We start from the raw sequence: 19,276 nt of genomic DNA, 5'->3' as shown, positions 1-19,276 counted from the left end.
TTGACTACGAGAAATCATTGCATTAAATTATACTTCATCTTAGACATCTCAATTTTACTATTTAATATGTTTTTACTTTGCCGATACTTAGTTTTTCTTTTAAAGTGGCAATAAATTTGAATTTGAATTCGAATTCAGTGATTTGTTGGTCGTGAGAGAGTTCGGAAGTCAAACTGATACTGTTCTGATATAATGTAATACGAACTTCATTCTCGTGAAGCTATAAATTTGTTATCAAATTAATTAGGTTTTCATAATTTAAAAACTCGAAAGGGGTTTTACCTTTACTACATGTATAAAATTGCAGCTTGGTTGTCGGAATAAATTAAAGAATCTGGGAATAAGATATATCCCATTAGAAGCGATAGATACTCGTTTATGCATATGTTTTCACACTGATGATGTAACAATATAAGATAATTCGTATTATAGTTAAGATCACTATTTGTGTAAACGTAGCCTCGACAAAGGTATGTGAATTAGTATATTTTATTGTATTATAGGTTCAGTGTGTATCAAATGTATATATTTCTATAAAATTCGAGGTTTATAATAGGCTAGTTGTACAAGTACTGCAGGTAAGTTCAAAATACTTGAAAATAGGTCTAATCAACAATGACTCTTTACTGAGAATTCTGTCTGTTGCAGAACAGCTCAACAATGCAGCGCAAAAAAATTGGCGATTGTCGTCTTCGTTTCTCAACTTTTGAGAATCACGGTAACGCAAAATGTAACGCTAGAGATTGGTGCGTTACTGATATTGCAATATTTTGACATGCGTTACTGCGTTACCGATTTTGTATTGCGTCAGTAACGCAGATGCCCAGCTCTGTTAACCTCTACCCCCTAGTAGAGATTCTAGCTACGTCCCCTGGTAATAGCAAGTTGTAACAACAAATTAGACCACTAGAATAGACTACTAAAATTCAAATTTCCTCTTTCAAGTATTTAAAATTCCTCTTTCGTAGTGACTAAACAGTCCTGTAGGTAGTATTTGACAATAGCAGTTACTTTCAATGAAAGGGAGTGTTTCATACGTCATACTTTTCCATACACATATTTTACTCTTACGTGTTTTTTTTAGCATGTATTGATATGATTGTACAAACTGTGATCGTACTATTGTTTATAATTATCATAGATTACAATAAATATTTTTATTTAGTAAAGCATCATTATGTTCACATATTTTTTCCTTAGAACTTTTGAGGGGTTAATTTTTCCTAAAGCCTCCAGTGGCTATAGGTCTGTGCCAAGGAAATGGGTACTAAGCCTGCAATCCTTTTTCTCCGTACCATTTCGCAACTAGTCCGAAGTCCGAACTGTTTGTATTGTTGTACACGGTGTTTTGAACGAAATTTGCACACTGATACGTATAATTTCAGTATTTTTCGTTCGCTGGCGTTGAATCAATTGTCATGTATATTTATGCCATGAAATTATTTACTACTTTTCTGCCATATAGTTATTATCTGATAATATAGATTGAATCACATTGCATTACTTGAATTATGGCGATTTCTATGTTACACAACAATCGTTCAAAGAAATTTACCTCAGCCAACAAACAGCTGACTTTGCATCGAGAATTGTAAAATGGACTAAAATATAGAATTATAAAATTGCTTGTCTTAAACATTAATTTCATATTTTGAAACTATGAAAATATTATTATGCATGATTTTACTAAGATTATATTATATTATAGTTCAAATAATGGATATTATGAATTAGTTTATCCATGTAATGTTCTTCACTCTAGCAGACGGGTTTGGGACTTACGATAAAATGATGTTCAGTCGTCTGTGTAACTGCAAGGCAGTAGGACACGGGAACGGGATCTGTGTACAAAGTGATTTTTCATTAAAGGAATAATATATAACAGTGCAATATGAGTTCAAAATATTGTTTCGCCATCGATAGAGGGGGAACGTTTACGGATGTTTATGCGCGATGCCCGAACGGGAAAGTGCGAGTTATGAAACTACTCTCCGAAGACCCCGCAAACTATAAAGATGCACCAACGGAAGGAATTAGAAGAATCTTGGAACAGGTGAGTATTTCGAATGTCAACAATAGTAGTTTCATTATTGTAACTAATTTGAGACAGAATGTCAACAATACGTATAATACTAATTTGTGATAAGGTCCATCTCGAAGCTCTTGATTACTAAGGTATAATTGTAGTACTGTACTTGTTTTACGCAAATAAGCTCTCTGGTGGGGATATCTAAGTTTTGTTTTGGTTGTAAAGTACCTATGGAGGATGATTTTTCCTTATTTAAAAAATGTTAAAGTGAGTAGTGACATTGCAGGAAATTCAAACTTTTCTTTTTACATATTGAAATACTTCTCTGAGACTGAGTGTTACACATATTTTAAATAGTACTAATATCAGTTTTCATGATATTTGATGTGTGCATACTTAGTAAAAAAAATCGAAGAGTTCAAAGTTTCTTTCGGTACCATGACCCATGTATTGTCACGGCCTATTAATGTTGTAAATGTGCAGAGGTCTGGAAAGTATAAAACAAATAAATGGTGACCCGAGTTTGCAATTAGCATCTTGTTTTATCTTGGTATTAAGTGAGAAAACTGCGAGTTCTTACATTCTGGAAACTCGCAGAGAGACGATCGCGGTCGGAATAATGTGCGGATGGGAGATGATTCCACATTTGGATGCTGCAGGGGGAAGAATGAACACTTAAATATGTTGGTGCTTATTTGGTATGTGTGGTATTTTAGGTTGTGACTGCCTGAGCTGCCTCTAGTTGTTCATGTATTTGTTGGGTGTAAGTATCTTTGTGTATATCAACAAAAAATTGTGGTTACATACATCATTTATTGTCTGTATATTCATTTTGTTTTTGTTTTTTGTTTCAGGTTGTTTTGTTTTAATCAAGTGACTGATATAGTGTATCTGTAATCATGCCTAATCTATCATGCTGCTTAATTTTGTGTGAACTTATTTGTATAATTCATTGTTAGTGTGTGGATCCCAGATGGTGTCACAATACTCTAAATGTGGCTGAACGAGTGTCTTAAAAGCATGAATTATGATGTCTGTGTTGCATCTTCTGATTTACCAGTGCAGGAATCCCATGGTTCTGTTGGCTGTGGGCCTGCACTGCTCACACATGTGGACTACCTCATGTCCACTGAAATGTGAACCCCCAAGTATTTGTGGTTGGGAACTATATCTAGATTTGTGTTGTGGAGTGTAAATTTAAATTGGATGGATTGGTTAGTACATGCAAATCTGATGTGATGACATTTGTCAGATCTAAATGTCATTTACCACTTGGCCTCCCAGTCTTCAAGGGCATGTAGGTCATCTTGTAGTCTGTTTCTTATCTGCCAATATACTAAACTATTCTCCTCAAATAATCTAGTACTAGAGATAAGTAGTAGTACGAGTTAATGTAAAAAAGGAAGAGAAGAGGTCCCAAGACAGTGCCCTGGGGAACTCCAGAAGTTACAAGAACATCTTAATCCAGTGAAGAGGTTGTTCTTGTATGCCATAATAATATGATTTAGTTAATAGTTGTTGGTGAGGGATTTGATCAAAGGCTTTGGCAAAATCTAAAATTATGGCATCCACTTGTCTAAATTTGGAGTTGTTGAGTAACTGGAATATGTTATATGTTGTCTAGTAATTGTGACTTGCTTGAGCATTTAGGCTAAAAGCTGTGATGATTATCAATTAATACTTCTTGCCTATCAGAAATTTTGTAGGGGTCTGATGTAACTGAAACAGGCCTATAATTGGATGGGAGGGTTTTATCACTGGATTTGAAAATTGGTTCAATAGTGTTAGATGAAACCAGTGATGACCTGAAGCCTAGTGTTTTATGTTTGGGCTATGAAATAGTCAGTGGTAACCCCAGTGTCAGATATTTAGTAGTGGTGGCCCTGCAAGATGAGTGTCAGAGATAATCTATTTGCCATTCATCTTCAGAACCTTTAAACACCCTTGCCTGTGACTGGAAGTGCCCTGAAGGAATGAGAGTCAGTCTTAGGACTGTAGAAAAAATCTTATTACTAACTTTCCATACAAGGAAAGCTGACAACTGGTGACTTCCTTTTCCTCTTACTACAATAAACTGGTGTCAGAAACTCCCACAATGACACACCACAGACAACAGAATAACTTTTCCTTCTAGAGAGATCTGTTGGAGAGTCCCAGAACTGTTCCCAGCCACTGTAGGGCTGCAGGTTTTCAGTCAGTGAAGGTCAGTGCAACATTCTTATAATAGCCAGAATGTGTTGGATAGCCAACCACAAAGACTTTGGTCTGTTGCAAATTAATGATAATGGAGTAATTTTGTTGAAGAAAACTAAACAAGGAGCCACTTTCACTCAAGTTCCTGCTTCCATGCATCAGTTGATATAGGAGATGCAACTCAGATGAGCTGACTTTAGGTCTGTGCTGGGCTCAAGATCTCTCTCAGCTTCATCTGAATTTCTTACACTTTTTCATAAATGGGGAGCTGACAACCAATGACTACTCCCTTCTCCCCTACCTCTTTCAACTGATGACAGGAACATGACATGATGGACTGACAGTCAGTATCTGGACTGGGCTGAAGGTCTCTTATTGTCTTAAACTGTATTTCTCACACCTCTTCACACATTTCACACACAGCTGATAACCAGTAACTGTTTCACTCCTACCACTTTCAGCTGGTGACATAGAAATAGTTCCACGTTGATATAGTCCTTGGGCTAGGTATGCCCCACATGCACCCCCAACCACAACTTGACTTCATTATATTTTTTTGAACTCTTATTATGTCAAGATAATGAAATGGAGAAGTAAATGAAATAAACTGGGATATGCAGGGTGCTGTCACCCTATTGATGGGGATAACCTGTTTGAAGCCAATTCTTGGCTGACACCAAGCATGTATTTGAACATATTTCAGAGTTTTTTTATATGCCTATCCTTGAGTAAACAAAACAAATAAGGTATCATCTGAAAACTTTTTTAATGTATTATTTGAAAAGTAATACAAATAGGCAGTAAGAAATAGCATTAGTTTGCTGCCTCATGTTATGTAACAACACTTTCAAAGATAAGGATAAGAAAAATAACTGGAAAAATGTCCAATTCGTTGGTCTTTGAAAACTGTTGGTGAATATATCTGCTGCTAGTATATGTAATGATTATGGCATCCAAAACTCTTTTTTTGACACCAATTTTGTGGACATCTTGGCTTTCTTAATATTCATGATATCAGCCAATGTTTGGTACCAAATTAAAGGTAATCCAACCCACTCTTCAAGATAAAGTTTCCCACTAGGGAGGAAATAACAGTGAAAGATGGAGAGGATCTGTGTGGTAATGTACTACTGAAGATGACCATGAAATATACAGTGACACAATGGATCAATGAAAACACCAGATACAGAGGTAATGAGGAACCATTGAGACTGGGTTTAATATTTACAACAGAACCTGAAATTGTGGATAAAATTGAGAGAAATGAAAAGTATAGAAAAGGAAGATTGATGTACGAGGGAGCCTCAAAAAGTTTGTGGAAAAAGTCCATAACTAGAAATTATATGGAAGGAATTTGATTTTATTGCACCTGGACATTCTTGTACCAACATGTTATAACAAGTTCAAACATGAACCCATAAATGCAGGTAATGACACATTGCCACCTGTTGGAAATCAGACACCATTCAAGCAACATGGAATCCACCAAAATCGAGGCCAGGACTAACATTAAATTCATGGTGAAAGTCAGGAGAATATGCAAATCATTGATGCTCTGAAACAAGTTTATGACGACAATGCCCCAAAGAAATCAACAACCTACAAATGGATAAGTCAGTTCAAAGGTGGAAGAGACGAAATTGAAGATGAGCCCCACAGTGGCAGGCCATCAATGTCAGTTTGTGAGAAAAACATTGATGCTCTCCACGACATGATTGAAAAGAATAGACAAATAACCACTGAATCAGTAGCAGATACACTCAATATCTCTATGGGTTCTGCACACACATTTCTGGTAGAGAGTTTGGGGCTAAGCAAACTTTTGCTTGATGGGTCCCTAGGCTGTTGCACCCAGATCAGCAGCAAGCAAGGGAAGATCTTTCAATGGAAATTTTGATCAAGTGGGATGAAGACTGAAGCTTTTCTGCAGAGAATTATGACAGGTGATGAAATATGGCTTTACCAGTATGAAACTAAGGACAAAATTCAGTCAAAGCAGTGGCTGCCCCAGGGTGGAAGTGGATCAGTCAAAGCAAAATCTGAGCATTCAAGAGGAAAGGTCATGGCCACTGTCTTCTGGGATGTAGAAGAGATTTTGCTGGTTGACTTCCCCGAGAACAAGAAAACAATTACATCTACTTATTATGAATGAGTTTTGAGAAAACTGTCCAAGAAAGTCTCGGAAAAATGCCCTGGAAACCTGCATCAGTGCATCCTCTTCACCACGACAATGCACATGCTCACAGTGCTCAGCAGACAAGAGCTGTGCTACATAAATTTCGATGGAAAATCATCCGACATCCCCCTTACAGCTGTGATTTAGCCCCATTCGACTTCTTTTTGTTTCCAAACTTAAAAAGATAATGGAAAGGTACCAATTTTCCATCAGTTGAAGATGTAAAAAGAGCTGCTCTGACATGGTTCAGATCACATGATCCTCAGTTTTACTCAGACAGACTTAAAGGCTGGGATCAACATTTGCAGAAGTGTATTGACCTTAATGGAACACATGTTGAAAAATAAACATCATAACTGAAACAATTTTTTCATATTGTCCTTTTCTACAAACTTTTTGAAGCCCCCTTGTACAACAAAACGGACTTAGGAAAACTAAAGAAATTCTTTCAAAATGATAATTGGGAAAAATGCTACATGAAAGAGACAAAAGTGGAAGAGAAATGGGAGATCTTGATGGATAAATATGATGGAATGAATAGGTATGTACCAAGACAGAAACAAGAGAGAGTGTACATTATATGCTGGTTCAACAGAAGATGCAGTGAGGCAAAAGATAGAGGTGACAAAGCTTGGAAAAGATGAAGAAAAGATAAAAAGCCTGGAAAATGGCAAATATATATAAACTATAAAAATGAGTATGTAAAGGTGCGAAGAGAGGAAAAAAGGAACTATGAAAAAGACATTGTAGAAAAATGCAAAGAGCAACCCAAACTGTTCCATAGATATATGAATGGTAAACTTGAAAATAAACAGGAAATGGTGAAGCTATGCCAAGGAAATACAGAATACACAGATCTAGAAATGGCTGAAGTCATAAATAATCACTTCGTCAGTTTTCACAAGAGAGAAGGTACAGTATTGGGATGAAGGAAGTGAAGTGTGAAGGTCAGGAGAATCACCAAGGCCTTAATGTATTATTATAGTAAGATGGGTATGCCTCGGGAAGTACAAAGTGACAGAGGCACTAACTTTTTAAGTGGGATATTTAAAGGGGCCCTGGAAGGCTTCAATATACAGCATGTGATCACGTCAGCATATCACCCCCAAAGTCTGGGGAGTCTTGGGAGGTTCCATGGAACTTTAAAACACATGATCAGAGTATTTGTGTTAGAGTTTGAGAAGGATTGGGAAGAAGATATAGACTTGCTGTTATATGCCACTAGAATAAATATACACGAGGGTCTAGGATTTTCTCCTTTTTATCTGATGTTTGGTAGAACCTCGTGAGAACCCCTTGCATCACTGTATAAAATAATGTTGTCAAGAAATCCAGAAAGAAGTACCCCATACACAAAGGTAATTGGTACTAACTTCAAGAAATTGAGGAAGATTGGTTAGATAACAAAAAGAAATCTTAAGTCTCAAGACTCTTACAAGGATTATTATGATAGGAAGGCAATGAGAAGGGAGCTAAATATTGGGGATTATGTACTTGTGTTGTCTCTTCATAAAACCTCATTGCATTTGAAATATGAAGGACTGTTCAAGGTGTTGGAAATAAGTGTGGAAATAACTACCTGATCCATAACCCGATCAGGAGATCAGGCATGCAACAAGCACATATAAATCTTCTGAGGAAATTTGATAGGAATGTGGAGGAGGAAGCATTTGGTATGATCAAGACAGGACAAGCTGATGGGAACTTTGATTCAGACATCAGGGATCTAAACATATTCTATGATTTGGACAGGTCAGACATAAGTGCGACATTAGAGGAATCTCTATCATCACTAGCGGGAGAGATGCGTGAAGAAGTCCGAAGGCTCCTCTGCAAGAGTGCTGAGGTTTTCTCCACATGCCCCACCATTACTCCAGCAATATCACACAACTTCATCTTAGAAGATGGAGCCAAGCCGGTAAGGCAGACACCCTACAGATTGTTGCCCCAGAAGAAGATGATTATGGCGAAGGAAGTGAAGCAGCTTATGGATTAAGGATTAGTGGAACTTAGTACTAGTCCTTAGGATTCTCCAGCTGTGCTGGTACCTAAGCCTAGAGGTGAGTGGAGACTATGTATTGATTACTGGAAGGTGATGCAGTCACAAAAGTAGACCCTTACCTTCTCCTGAGAATAGATGATCTCATTGAAGAAGTTGCTGCTGCAAAATTCTTATTGAAACTTGACTTAATGAAGGGATATCATCAGATCCCTCTTACAAGCAGAGCTACAGAGATATCTGCTTTTGTTTCCCCACACAGCCACTTTCAATACAAAGTGACCTCATTTGGAATGAAAAATAGTGGAATATCCTTTCAGCGCCTTGTAAATTGGCTAGTCAAGAGATTACCAGGTGTTAGAGTATACTCAGATGACATAGTTCTGTTCTCTGACACATTGAGTGATCACATGCACAGGTTGAAGGGTTTACTTGACAGACTAAAACTAGCCCAGCTTACTGTAAACCTGAAGAAGAATGCCTTTAGGAGGATCACCATCAACTATCTAGGACATCAAGCTGGCCAGAATTGCATCACACTGTGAGAAGCCAGAGTGAAGGACATCATTGAATTCCAAGTCCCGAAGACAAAGCAAGGCATCAGAAGATTCGTGGGCATACTTGGATTCTATTGGAGGTACTGTCCAAACCTTGCAGAGGTAGCTGCTCCTTTAACCTGCATGCTCTTTTATAATCATTTCAGGTGGGATGAAATGGGTAAATAATTTTCATAGGACCATTGTTCAGCACTGCTGGGTCTCCATGCTTTTACAGGATGTGATAGCACAAGTGCAATGAAAAGATGGCCAAAGTGAGACCACTGGGTATCCTTCAAAAGTCAGCTGATTACAAAGAGGTCTTCTCACAACTTCTAACAAATGGTCAATATCAGAGTGGCAAATTGAGGATGAAAATTCCATTGTTGTATGCCTTATGAAGATTAATGAAATCTGTAGAGATGAGGAACAATCACTGAGGAATGTTGGCATGGCATCACTATCCACATGCAAGAGAACACTGGAAGATATGATCAGGGTGAACTATTGCATAACCTTTTTAGTAATGCAAGTAAAAGGAATGAAACAATTTTTTTTTTCTTAAACATTTTCAATGAAAACAACAAAGATGACATTCACTATGCAACAACATTCTGTCGTTTACATTCAGGCGGGAGGTGAGGAGGTGGAAGAGACAATCAAAACCCTGGACCAGCAGAAGAGAGCGATGGTGAGCGTCCCCCTCAGCTACGACCTCTTCCCCACCCACTGCAGGGACACCTGGCTGGACCTCTATAAAAAATACAGCACTCCTCTTTCTAGCTCAGCTGCTGCGGAGAGACTGTTTAGCCCAGCAGGAGACATTTTGTGGGCAAAAAGGTTCAACCTGAGCAACATTAACTTTGAACAGCTGGTGTTTGTGAGGGGCAAAATTCACCAAGGAGGTGCAAGAGCAGGACAAGGAGGAGGAGAAGGAAGTGGAGTAGGAGGAGCAGTAATTTTAATTCTTAAAAACTTTAGAAAATTTTGTAACTTGTCTAATTGTCTGAAATATATATTTTAATGTATGAAGCTCTGATGTATTATTACCTTGTATTTTGTTTTATTTTTGAGTTGGGGAATAGTTCTTTTGATGTGCACAGTAGTGTTTTTGAGGAATGCATTTTTTTCAATTTTTTTTTTGAGGAACACTACCTTTTTTGAAGGACATTTAATTAGTTTGGGAGTGGTAATGCTTGAACGCACTGAGCGAAAAAGTTTGAGGAACGCTATTGTACTACCCAAAATCGAGGAACACACCCAGCTCTGCATAGATGTCATGGTATTCTAACGGTTAAGTAGGTTTCCACATAATTATCTATACATTCAGAAGGAAGGCTTTGGTAAACTGAACTTTTTATGTCATGCTGTATAAACTACTGAGTGACATATGGGCTGAGCTGGTGGCTGTGGCCTGTTTCTTGAGGGTCATGTGTTTCCTGCAAGAGAACTGGGGCAATGATTGATTGAAAACTTTAAGTTTATTTACATTTTGTATTTATAACATAAAAATGACAACTGGATTGATGCAAATTGGGGTGTGACAGTAGCTGGAAGTGGTTTACTGGATTTAGGATGTTCGATAAAAACTCTATTCAGTGTATGTGTCAGAAGCTAGCTCAACAAATGACTTTCATATTCTGAATTTATTTCAGGAAATTGGGAAGAAACTGCCAAAAAATGAAATTATCCCAACAGAAAATATTGATTGGATTAGGATGGGAACTACTGTTGCAACAAATGCCTTGTTGGAAAGGAAAGGGGAACGAATGGGACTGGCCATAACAAGTGGATTCAGAGATCTTCTATATATTGGCAATCAGTCACGTCCCAACATATTTGACTTGGTAAGTTCACTAAAGTTCTTGTAAATGTCAGTTACTTTAGGAGGATCAGTGATGGATGCTTTTGAGTGGTGATCCTGTAAAATGTGTTGCAGAAAAATTTATCTGCTGCCTGTCTTCAGAACCCATCATCTCTTTCATCTGTCACTCCTTCATACAATCTCCTCTTAGCATCCATTCCCAAATGTATTTCTCATTACACTTTTTAATCCCCCAAGGCATTTACTCACTGTTACATATCTATTCACCTCTTTAACACTGTTACATTTTCAGGAAATTGTGTGCCCAGATGTTTTGTATGAAGATGTCGTTGAAGTTGAAGAGCGAATTATTCCCCAACAAGATGTAACAGAAGGTGAAGCTATGAACAACCAATGGAAGGTTGCCAGAAGCACCACAAGAGAAGGTGTCCTCATCACCAAAGTGCTTGATGAACAAAAACTTCAAAAAGACTTGAAGAAGCTCTTGAACAAAGGAATTGGGTCTCTTGCTGTGGTCCTGATGCATTCTTATATGTAAGGTTGTTTTTCTGTTTTTACCTTAGTTTAACCATTTCACCTTCATCAACATTTGGGTCCAGATCCCATGACACAACATAGCTACATTCACCATTATGATGTTACTTTATAAATTTTGTTACAAACTTATAGTTGCTTCAATGTAAAAGCTTAATAGAATAATCTTCCACTTGCCATGAGTCTGACAAAATAATAGTTTTGTAGGGCATATGAAAAGGAAGTGTTCAGACACAAGTTATTATCTTAGTATTTTATGAATGGTAGGAATTATTCTTCTCACCTTCTCACATAATTCACAAAATTTCAGAAGTGAAAGAATAGATGAAACTAATCATGAATAAAGCAGGATATTATAAAGAGTTAGTAGAGGTACACTGCCAAGATATTCCTTCAGCTTTGCATAGTTACTTGGCAGTGGCTATAACTGTCTGCACTAAATGACTGGAGTAGGGAAAGAATAAATATTTGGTAATTTCAGGTATCTTGAACATGAAAAAAGAGTTGGAGAAATTGCCTTGGCATTGGGGTTCACACATGTGTCATTATCATCTGTCGTCATTCCAATGGTAAAAGCTGTACCAAGAGGTCTTACTGCCTGCTCAGATGCCTACTTGACGCCATGCATAAAGAAATATTTAAAGGTATTTCCATTGTACCACAATACAATGAAATTTTTTGTATCGTTGTGTGATTGTACGGTATTCTTGATTATGTATGGTCTATAATATTGCCAAGTTAACAGATAAATAAACTTGTTTAATTATTGTTTTCATATATAATCAGATTGAGCTGATGAATTAGTTGTTTTGTTTCATCATGATGATTGATGATCCTGTAGAATTGTTCATACATTGTCTGGTTATGGTTACATGTAAATTAGTCAAAATCAGTTGCTGGATCTACATCCAATAGAAGCTTCTTCCCATTATTGGACAGTGTGATTTTTAAGATCATTCCAGTAACTTGCCAAGTTGTAGATGGCAGATTTCATACCATTCCACTTAATATTCTTGAGTGGATGTAAGCCTCACTCTTAGTTTTCAAAATATTTTTCATTGACCACCACTAATATGATTATAGTAACAGGTGATATTTACCTAGTTGTTTTTACCTTAATGCTAGAGTAGAAGGTGAACCAATAGATAGAGTGGTTGGGAAGTGTGGCATTCCCAGAAAAAGCTGTAGTGGAGATATGATGGTGGAGATGTGTCTAGAGAGTTGATAGGAAATACAGTGTTTAGGATGAAAGTCAAGCATAAGTATACATGGGTGAGGGTGGTGGATGGAAGGATGGTAGATAGGGCTTTAACCTCTTTAATACGAGAAAATATTTATGTGTACATCAGGTTGCCAGATGTACAATAATGCATCACAATATACGCGTTACAAAATATAAAGTTACTGCTGTTACACTCGATCTCTTTCACCCTGAATGAAAATAACATCACAGATATGTGATCAAGCCTGTTCACAGAATACGAGGGTCATTCAGCTACATCTACAAAAAAAATATAATCAAGAAGCTGATGCCGGCATCCTCGTATACCCCACTCATGGCTCATGACACATACGTAGGTGTCATCATATTCAAAAGGTTAATGGACTATATAATAGTAACCAGGAGAAGAATAGGAAGAGTTGGATGTACATGTTAGGGGAGAGAGTGGGGGAATATCAGATAATTTTTGGTTGGAAGGTAAGTTGAGAGTGGAAGATAGATGGAAAAAGAGGAAAAGGACAGAAGGTAGTGAGATGCTTAGAGTACACTGCTTAAATGAGAAAGAAAAGGAGGAGTACAAGAAGAAGCTAAGAAAAGAGTGGGAGGGAGTGAAGGATAGAGTAGAACTAGGAGTGGAGGAGGAATGGGGATGGTTCAAGAAGGAAGTCACAAGGTGTGCAAATATGGTGTGTGGAACAAGGAGGACAGGAGAAAATAGGAAGGGTAGTGAGTGGTAGGATGATGAAGCAAAATAGGTAGAAGAGAAGAAACAATCATTCACAGATTGGTTACAAAATAGGATGAGAGAATCATATGAGAGGTAGAAAAGAAGAGAAAGCATAATATAAAGGAGGCAAAGAGGAGAGCAGGTGTGAAATTGGGTAAGAATATGACAAATTTTTGAAAGTAATAAAAAGATATCTTGGAAGGAAATTAAGAGGAAGAAGAGAAGAAAAGGTAAAAGGTGCAGATGGAGAGATGATAATGGAAGAGGAAGATGGGCAGAGTATTTTATGGAGCTGCTAAATGTGAAAGAGGATAAGGGGGAAAGGTAGTTGCAGTGAGAAGCATTAAGAAAATGACAGTGATGAGTGAGGAAAATGGAGGAGAGATAAGGAAAGATGAGGTGAAAGCAGTTATTAAAATGACGAGAGCAGGTAATGCACCTGGGTTGGATAGGTGCCATGTGGAGTGTCTAGAAAAGGGAGGTACAGTGATGGTGGACTGGCTGGTGAGGGTCTTTAATATTTGTCTAAAAGAGGGTAGAGTGCTGGAGGAGTGCCTGTATAATTCCACTTTACAAGGGAAAAGGGGACGAGTGTGAGTGTAGTAGTTGCAGAGAGATCAGTTTGTTGAGTGTAATTGGGAGGGCTTGTGGGAGGGTCTTAATTAAGAGGATTAGGAGAGGAACAGAGGGAGTAATTGGTGAGGAACAGTGTGGGTTTAGAACACTTAGGGGTTGTGTGGATCAGATTTTTGTGGTAAGGCAAATGTGAGAAAGCTTTAGGAAAAGGTAAGGGTGTTTTTTTGGCCTTTATCGATATGCTTATGACAGGGTAGGCAGGAAGACACTGTGGAAGGTATTGCAGATATATGGGATAGGAGGAAAGCTGTTAAGAGCAGTCATCAGTTTTTATGAGGGTAGTAGAACCTGTGTTAGAATTAGAAATGGAGAGATCAAATGGTTTGAGGTAAAGGTGGGACTACCAGGTGTGTCATGTCATGTTGGCTGTTCAATTTATACATGGATCAGGTGGTGCAAAAGGTAAATGTAAGGGTGGGTCAGGGACTGAAGATGGTTAAAGAAAATGGAGAAAGTGGGAGATAAGCCAGTTGTTGTTTGCTGACAACACTGTGCTTGTGGTAGGATCAGAGGAGAGATTAAGGAAGTTAGTGATAGAGTTTGGGAAGGTGTGCAAAAGAAGGAAGTTGAAGATAAATGTTGGTAAAAGTAAGGTGATGAGATGTACAAGGGGAGAGGATGGCAGCAAATTAGAAGTTAGTATTAAGGGAAAGAGACTGAAGGAAGTAGTTTTAGATAATTTGGTGTGAATGTGGCAGGAAAGGGAGGATTGGAGGTGGAATGTAGATTGAGAGAAAGTAAATGCCTTGGAGGATTGAAAAATGTAATGAGAAATAAACATTTGGGAATGGATGCTAAGAGGAGATTGTATGAAGGAGTGATTGTGCCAGCAGCACTATATGGGGCAGAAACATGGAACATAAGAGAGGAAGAGCTTAAACATGTTTGAAATGAAATGCCTGAGAAGTATGATAGGGGTCACTAGGCTGGACAGAGTGAGAAATGAGGAGGTGAGGAAGAGAGTTGGGGTGGAAAGGGAGTTGGGAGATAGGGTTGATGAAAGTATGGGGATGGTTTGGACACATGTAAAGAATGAGTGAATAAACATTAGTAAAAGAGGTGTGGAAGGAGTGAATATGAGGGTGCAATCAAGGATGAGATGGATAGATGGGGTAAAAAGGGGCATTGGGAAAGAGGGGAATGTCTGTTGAGAAAGGAAGGGAGAAGACAAGATAGGAGTGAGTGGAGAATGATCGTGTATGGATGATGCTGTGATGCATGGAAAGGTGTGGGGGGTGTGAGGAAGTATGTGTGAATGATATTTTGACACAGCCCAAAGGCATTTCTCCCTGTCTTCTCTTGTTCTGTATGAGGGGATGGAGAGGGGGGTTTGCTGATTAAAGGTTGCAGCCTTGCTGTGGATGTGCTGTGTCTTGCTACATTGCTTCTGACTCAGGACAGTGGGCAAGATGCAGAGATGACTTGTCATCCAGGAGGAACCAGTAAAAGAGGGAGGGTGGGGTGATGAGTGGGAGATGAGTATGTGAGGATGAAATTACTTTGGCTACCCCCCTTGTAAAGGGGAAAAAGCCATTGGTATATGTATGTATTTACCTTATAGTATACAGGAAAGGAGCTACACTTAGATCCTGTCTCCTAATCTGTAGTTGTCATACTTCACTTTAAAGTTATGTATGGTTCTAACTTGTGTTATGTCCTCTAAATGGGAAGCAAAATGAGGGTACAAAGAGGGAGGGGGTCACCATTAAGTGAAGCAGCCTTGCTGTGGATGTGCTGTTTTCATGCATTGCTTCAGACCTAGGTATTGGGCAGGAGATAGGGAAGACCCTTCATTCATGAGTTAAAATGGGAGGGAAACAAGGGTGGTGGATTGGAGTGGGTGCATGCCGTTGACTTGGGTACCTCCCTCAAAAGGGGGAAGAAGCCCTTTGTATATAAATAGATACATGCATATAGCAAGGACTTTTTCCTCCTTACCAGGAGGTTGCCAAAATCAAAAATCATAATTCCACTTCCACCTATTTCATCCCCACATATTTCACTCCCATTTGCCACCCCTTCCTCCCTCTCATCTTGGCTCCTCATGGATGACTGGTCATCCCTGCATTTTGCAGCAAGACATAGCACATCCAAAGCAAGGCCACTTCACTTAATATGCGATCCCCCTCTCTGTCTCTTCATGCAGAAACATTGAAGACAGGGACTCTTCAGGCTGCGTCAAAATGTTTTTCACACACAGCCACTTCTTAACCTCCCTATCCCCTACCCACTCCCATGTATCACAATATCATCCATACACAGCCATTCTCCATTCATTTCTATCTTATGCATTCTCCCTTCATTCCTCAACAGACATCCCCCTTTTGCTCACCATCCTTTTACCCCATCCATCCATCTCATCCTTGGTTGTTCCCTCACATTCACTCCATCCACTTCTGCCTTCCACACTTCTGTTACTCATCTTCACTCATTCTTTACATGTGTCCAAACCATCCCAATAATCTTTCATCAACCCTATCTTCCATCTTTTCTGCCACTGCTCTCCTCACCTGGTTTCTCACTCAATTCAACCTTGTAACCCCTACCATACTTCTCAGACATTTCATCTCAAGCACACTCAAACTCTTCCTCTTTTCCTCTCTTATGTATTATGTCTCTGCCCCATACAAAGCTGTTAGCACAATCACCTCTTCATACAATCTCCTCTTAGCATTCATTCCCAAATGTCTATTTCTCATTACACTTTTTAATCCCCCAAGGCACTTACTTGCTTCTCTCAATCTACAATCTACCTCTTCCTCCACTCCTCCCTTTGCTGCCATATGTGACCCCAATTTTTTTTCAAGCTATCCACTTCTTCCAGCCTCTCTCCTTGACTCTCTTCCAAATTGCTGACATCCTCTCCCTTTGTATGTCTCATTTACCTTTTAACTTTCTCCTGCACACCTTCCCAAACTCCCTTAATCCCTCCTCTGATCCTGCCACAAGTGATGTGTTGTCAGCAAATAGCAACTGGCTTATCTCCCATTTTTTTCCATTTTCACACTACCTTCTCTGCAACTGAATTACTAGAAGACCTTTTAAGCTATAAAGTGAATTGTCACTTTGTTTATTGCTTTCATCACTTCTTTTCTTTGATTACATATAAAATTATAAGTGGTTGTTCCTTTCAGGTGTATTGTACATGAGTGTGATATTTATGTTTTATGGTCAAGAAATGCAGGCAAATGGAAATGTTTCCGTTATCCAGGGCAGGAAAACTATGGAGTTGTAGTTATTCATGTTTATGATAAATTCCTTGGAATTAAGAATTTTTATCATGTTTAGTATAATGAAGAATTTTTATCATGTTTAGTATAGTGAAGAATTTTTATCATGTTTAGTATAGTGAAGAATTTATATCATGTTTAGTAGAGTGAAGAAAAGGTAAAAGGTGCAGATGGAGAGATGATAATGGAAGGGACGGCAGTAAGAGGAAGCTGGGCAGAGTATTTTAGGGAGTTGCTAAATGTGAAGGAAAATAGGAAGGGAAAGGTAGTTGCAATGGGAAGTGCTAAGAAAATGACTGATGAGTGAGGAAAATGGAGGAAATATAAGGAAAGATGAAGTGAAGGCATTGAGATGAGAGCAGGTAAGACACCTGGGTTAGATGGGTGTCATGTAGAAGTCTATAAAAAGGAGGCACAGTGATGGTGGACTGGCTGGTGAGGTTATTTAATGTTTGTTTAAAGGAGGGTAGAGTGCCAGAGGGAAACGGGGACAAGTATAAGTGTAGTAGCTTCAGAGGGATCAGTTTGTTAACCCCTTCCATACGGTGACGCCTACGTAAGCGTCATGAGGAGCAAGTGGGTATGCGAGGCTGCCACATTGGTGTCTTGATTATATTAATTGTAGTTGTACCTGCGTGACCCCCATACTCTGTAAAATGGCTTCATCATATTTTCTATGGTTATCAAAATTCATGGGTGAAAGAGAGAACGATTGGTACAGCGGTGACTTTATTTTTTATAATGCGAGTATTATGACGCAACATCGTACGTCTGGGAGCTAATGCTGCCCACGAGATTTTGGCCCGGCATGAAGTGGTTAAGTATAGCTGGGAAGACTTATGGGAGGGTCTTGATTGAGAGGATTAGGAGAGGAATTGAGGGAGAAATTGGTAAGGAACAGTGTGAGTTTAGGACAGGTAAGGGTTGCAGGGATCAGATTTTTGTGGTAAGACAGATATGTAAGAAAGCTTTAGGAAAAGGAAAGGATGTTTTTTTAGCCTTTATGGATTTGGAAAAAGCTTATGACAGGGTGGACAGGAAGGCGCTGTGGGAAGTACTGCAGATATATGGGATAGGAGGAAAGCTTTTAAGAGCAGTCAAGATTTTATATTAGAGTAGTAGAGCTTTTGTTAGAATCAGAAATGGAGAGAGTAAGTGGTTTGAGGTAAAGGTGGGACTTATTTGTGCTGCTTTGGGTTATCAATTTATATATGGATGGGGTGGTGTGAGAGGTAAATGCAAAGGTAGTGGGTCAGGGACTGAAGATGGTTAAAAAAATGGAAAAAGTGGGAGATAAGCTAGTTGTGGTTTGCTGATGACACTGTGCTTATAGCAGGATCAGAGTAGGGATTGAGGAAATTAGTGACAGAGTTTGGGAAGTTGTGCAAAAGAAGAAAGTTGAAGATAAATGTGGGTAAAAGTAAGGTGATGAGATGTACAAGGGGAGAAAGTGGCAGCAGACTGGATGTGAGTATTAAGGGAGAGAGACTGGAGGAAGTGGATAGTTTTAGATACTCAGGTGCAAATGCAGTGGGAAAAGGAGGAGTGGAAGTGGAGGTAGAATGTAGACTGAGAGAAGCAAGTAAATGCTTTGGGAGATTAAAAAGTATAATGAGAAATAGACATTTGGGAATGGATGCTGAGAAGAAATTGTATGAAGGAGTGATATTGCCAACAACACTGTATGGGGCAGAAACATGTAACATTTCTGCATGAAGGGACGGAGAGGGGGGTCACTAATTTAATGAAGCGGCCTTGCTGTGGATGTGCTGTGTCTTGTGACACTGCTTCTGACCCAGGGCAGTGGGTGAGATGCAGGGATGACCTGTCATTCAGGAGGAGCAAAGATGATAGGGAGGGATGGGGTGGATTGGAGTGGAGTATTTGGGGATGGAATGGGTTTGAGTGGATTGTATGCCTTTGTTTTTTTTGCTACCTCCCTTGTAAGGGGAAAAAAGGCTTTGGTATATGTATTTATGTTGTTTAGTGGATATTGAATTTCATTATCAACTCCTTTCTAAAGTTTTGTTTAATTTTTCAGTAACTTTTTGTTTATTTGTGAATGTGTTGGTAGAGTTTGTTGGCAATAGTTTGAAGATGATAATTACTGAGGATTACATTTAATGATAAACTTAATCCTCAAAAGATTTGTATATTGGTTATTTTACT

At 38.7% G+C, this 19,276-nt stretch overlaps 1 protein-coding gene across 1 annotated transcript in view; it reads left to right on the top strand.

Annotated features, from left to right (window-relative positions):
• Positions 1-1,786: 1,786 nt before the first annotated feature.
• Positions 1,787-19,276, top strand: part of LOC143028289 (5-oxoprolinase) — a 105,258-nt gene continuing 87,768 nt past the window's right edge. Inside the window, exons 1-4 of the mRNA XM_076190158.1 lie at positions 1,787-2,053; positions 10,589-10,780; positions 11,051-11,292; positions 11,774-11,936. Of these exons, the coding sequence (XP_076046273.1) occupies positions 1,892-2,053; positions 10,589-10,780; positions 11,051-11,292; positions 11,774-11,936 (759 nt within the window). The 5' untranslated portion in view covers positions 1,787-1,891. The remainder of the gene's footprint in view (positions 2,054-10,588; positions 10,781-11,050; positions 11,293-11,773; positions 11,937-19,276) is intronic.

Source organism: Oratosquilla oratoria, chromosome 9 (assembly GCF_046742065.1).
Source record: "Oratosquilla oratoria isolate Oo_2021 chromosome 9, ASM4674206v1, whole genome shotgun sequence".
NCBI lineage: Eukaryota > Metazoa > Arthropoda > Malacostraca > Stomatopoda > Squillidae > Oratosquilla > Oratosquilla oratoria.
Note: the sequence above shows the minus strand (reverse complement) of the source record. Positions and strands in the feature narration are given on the sequence as shown.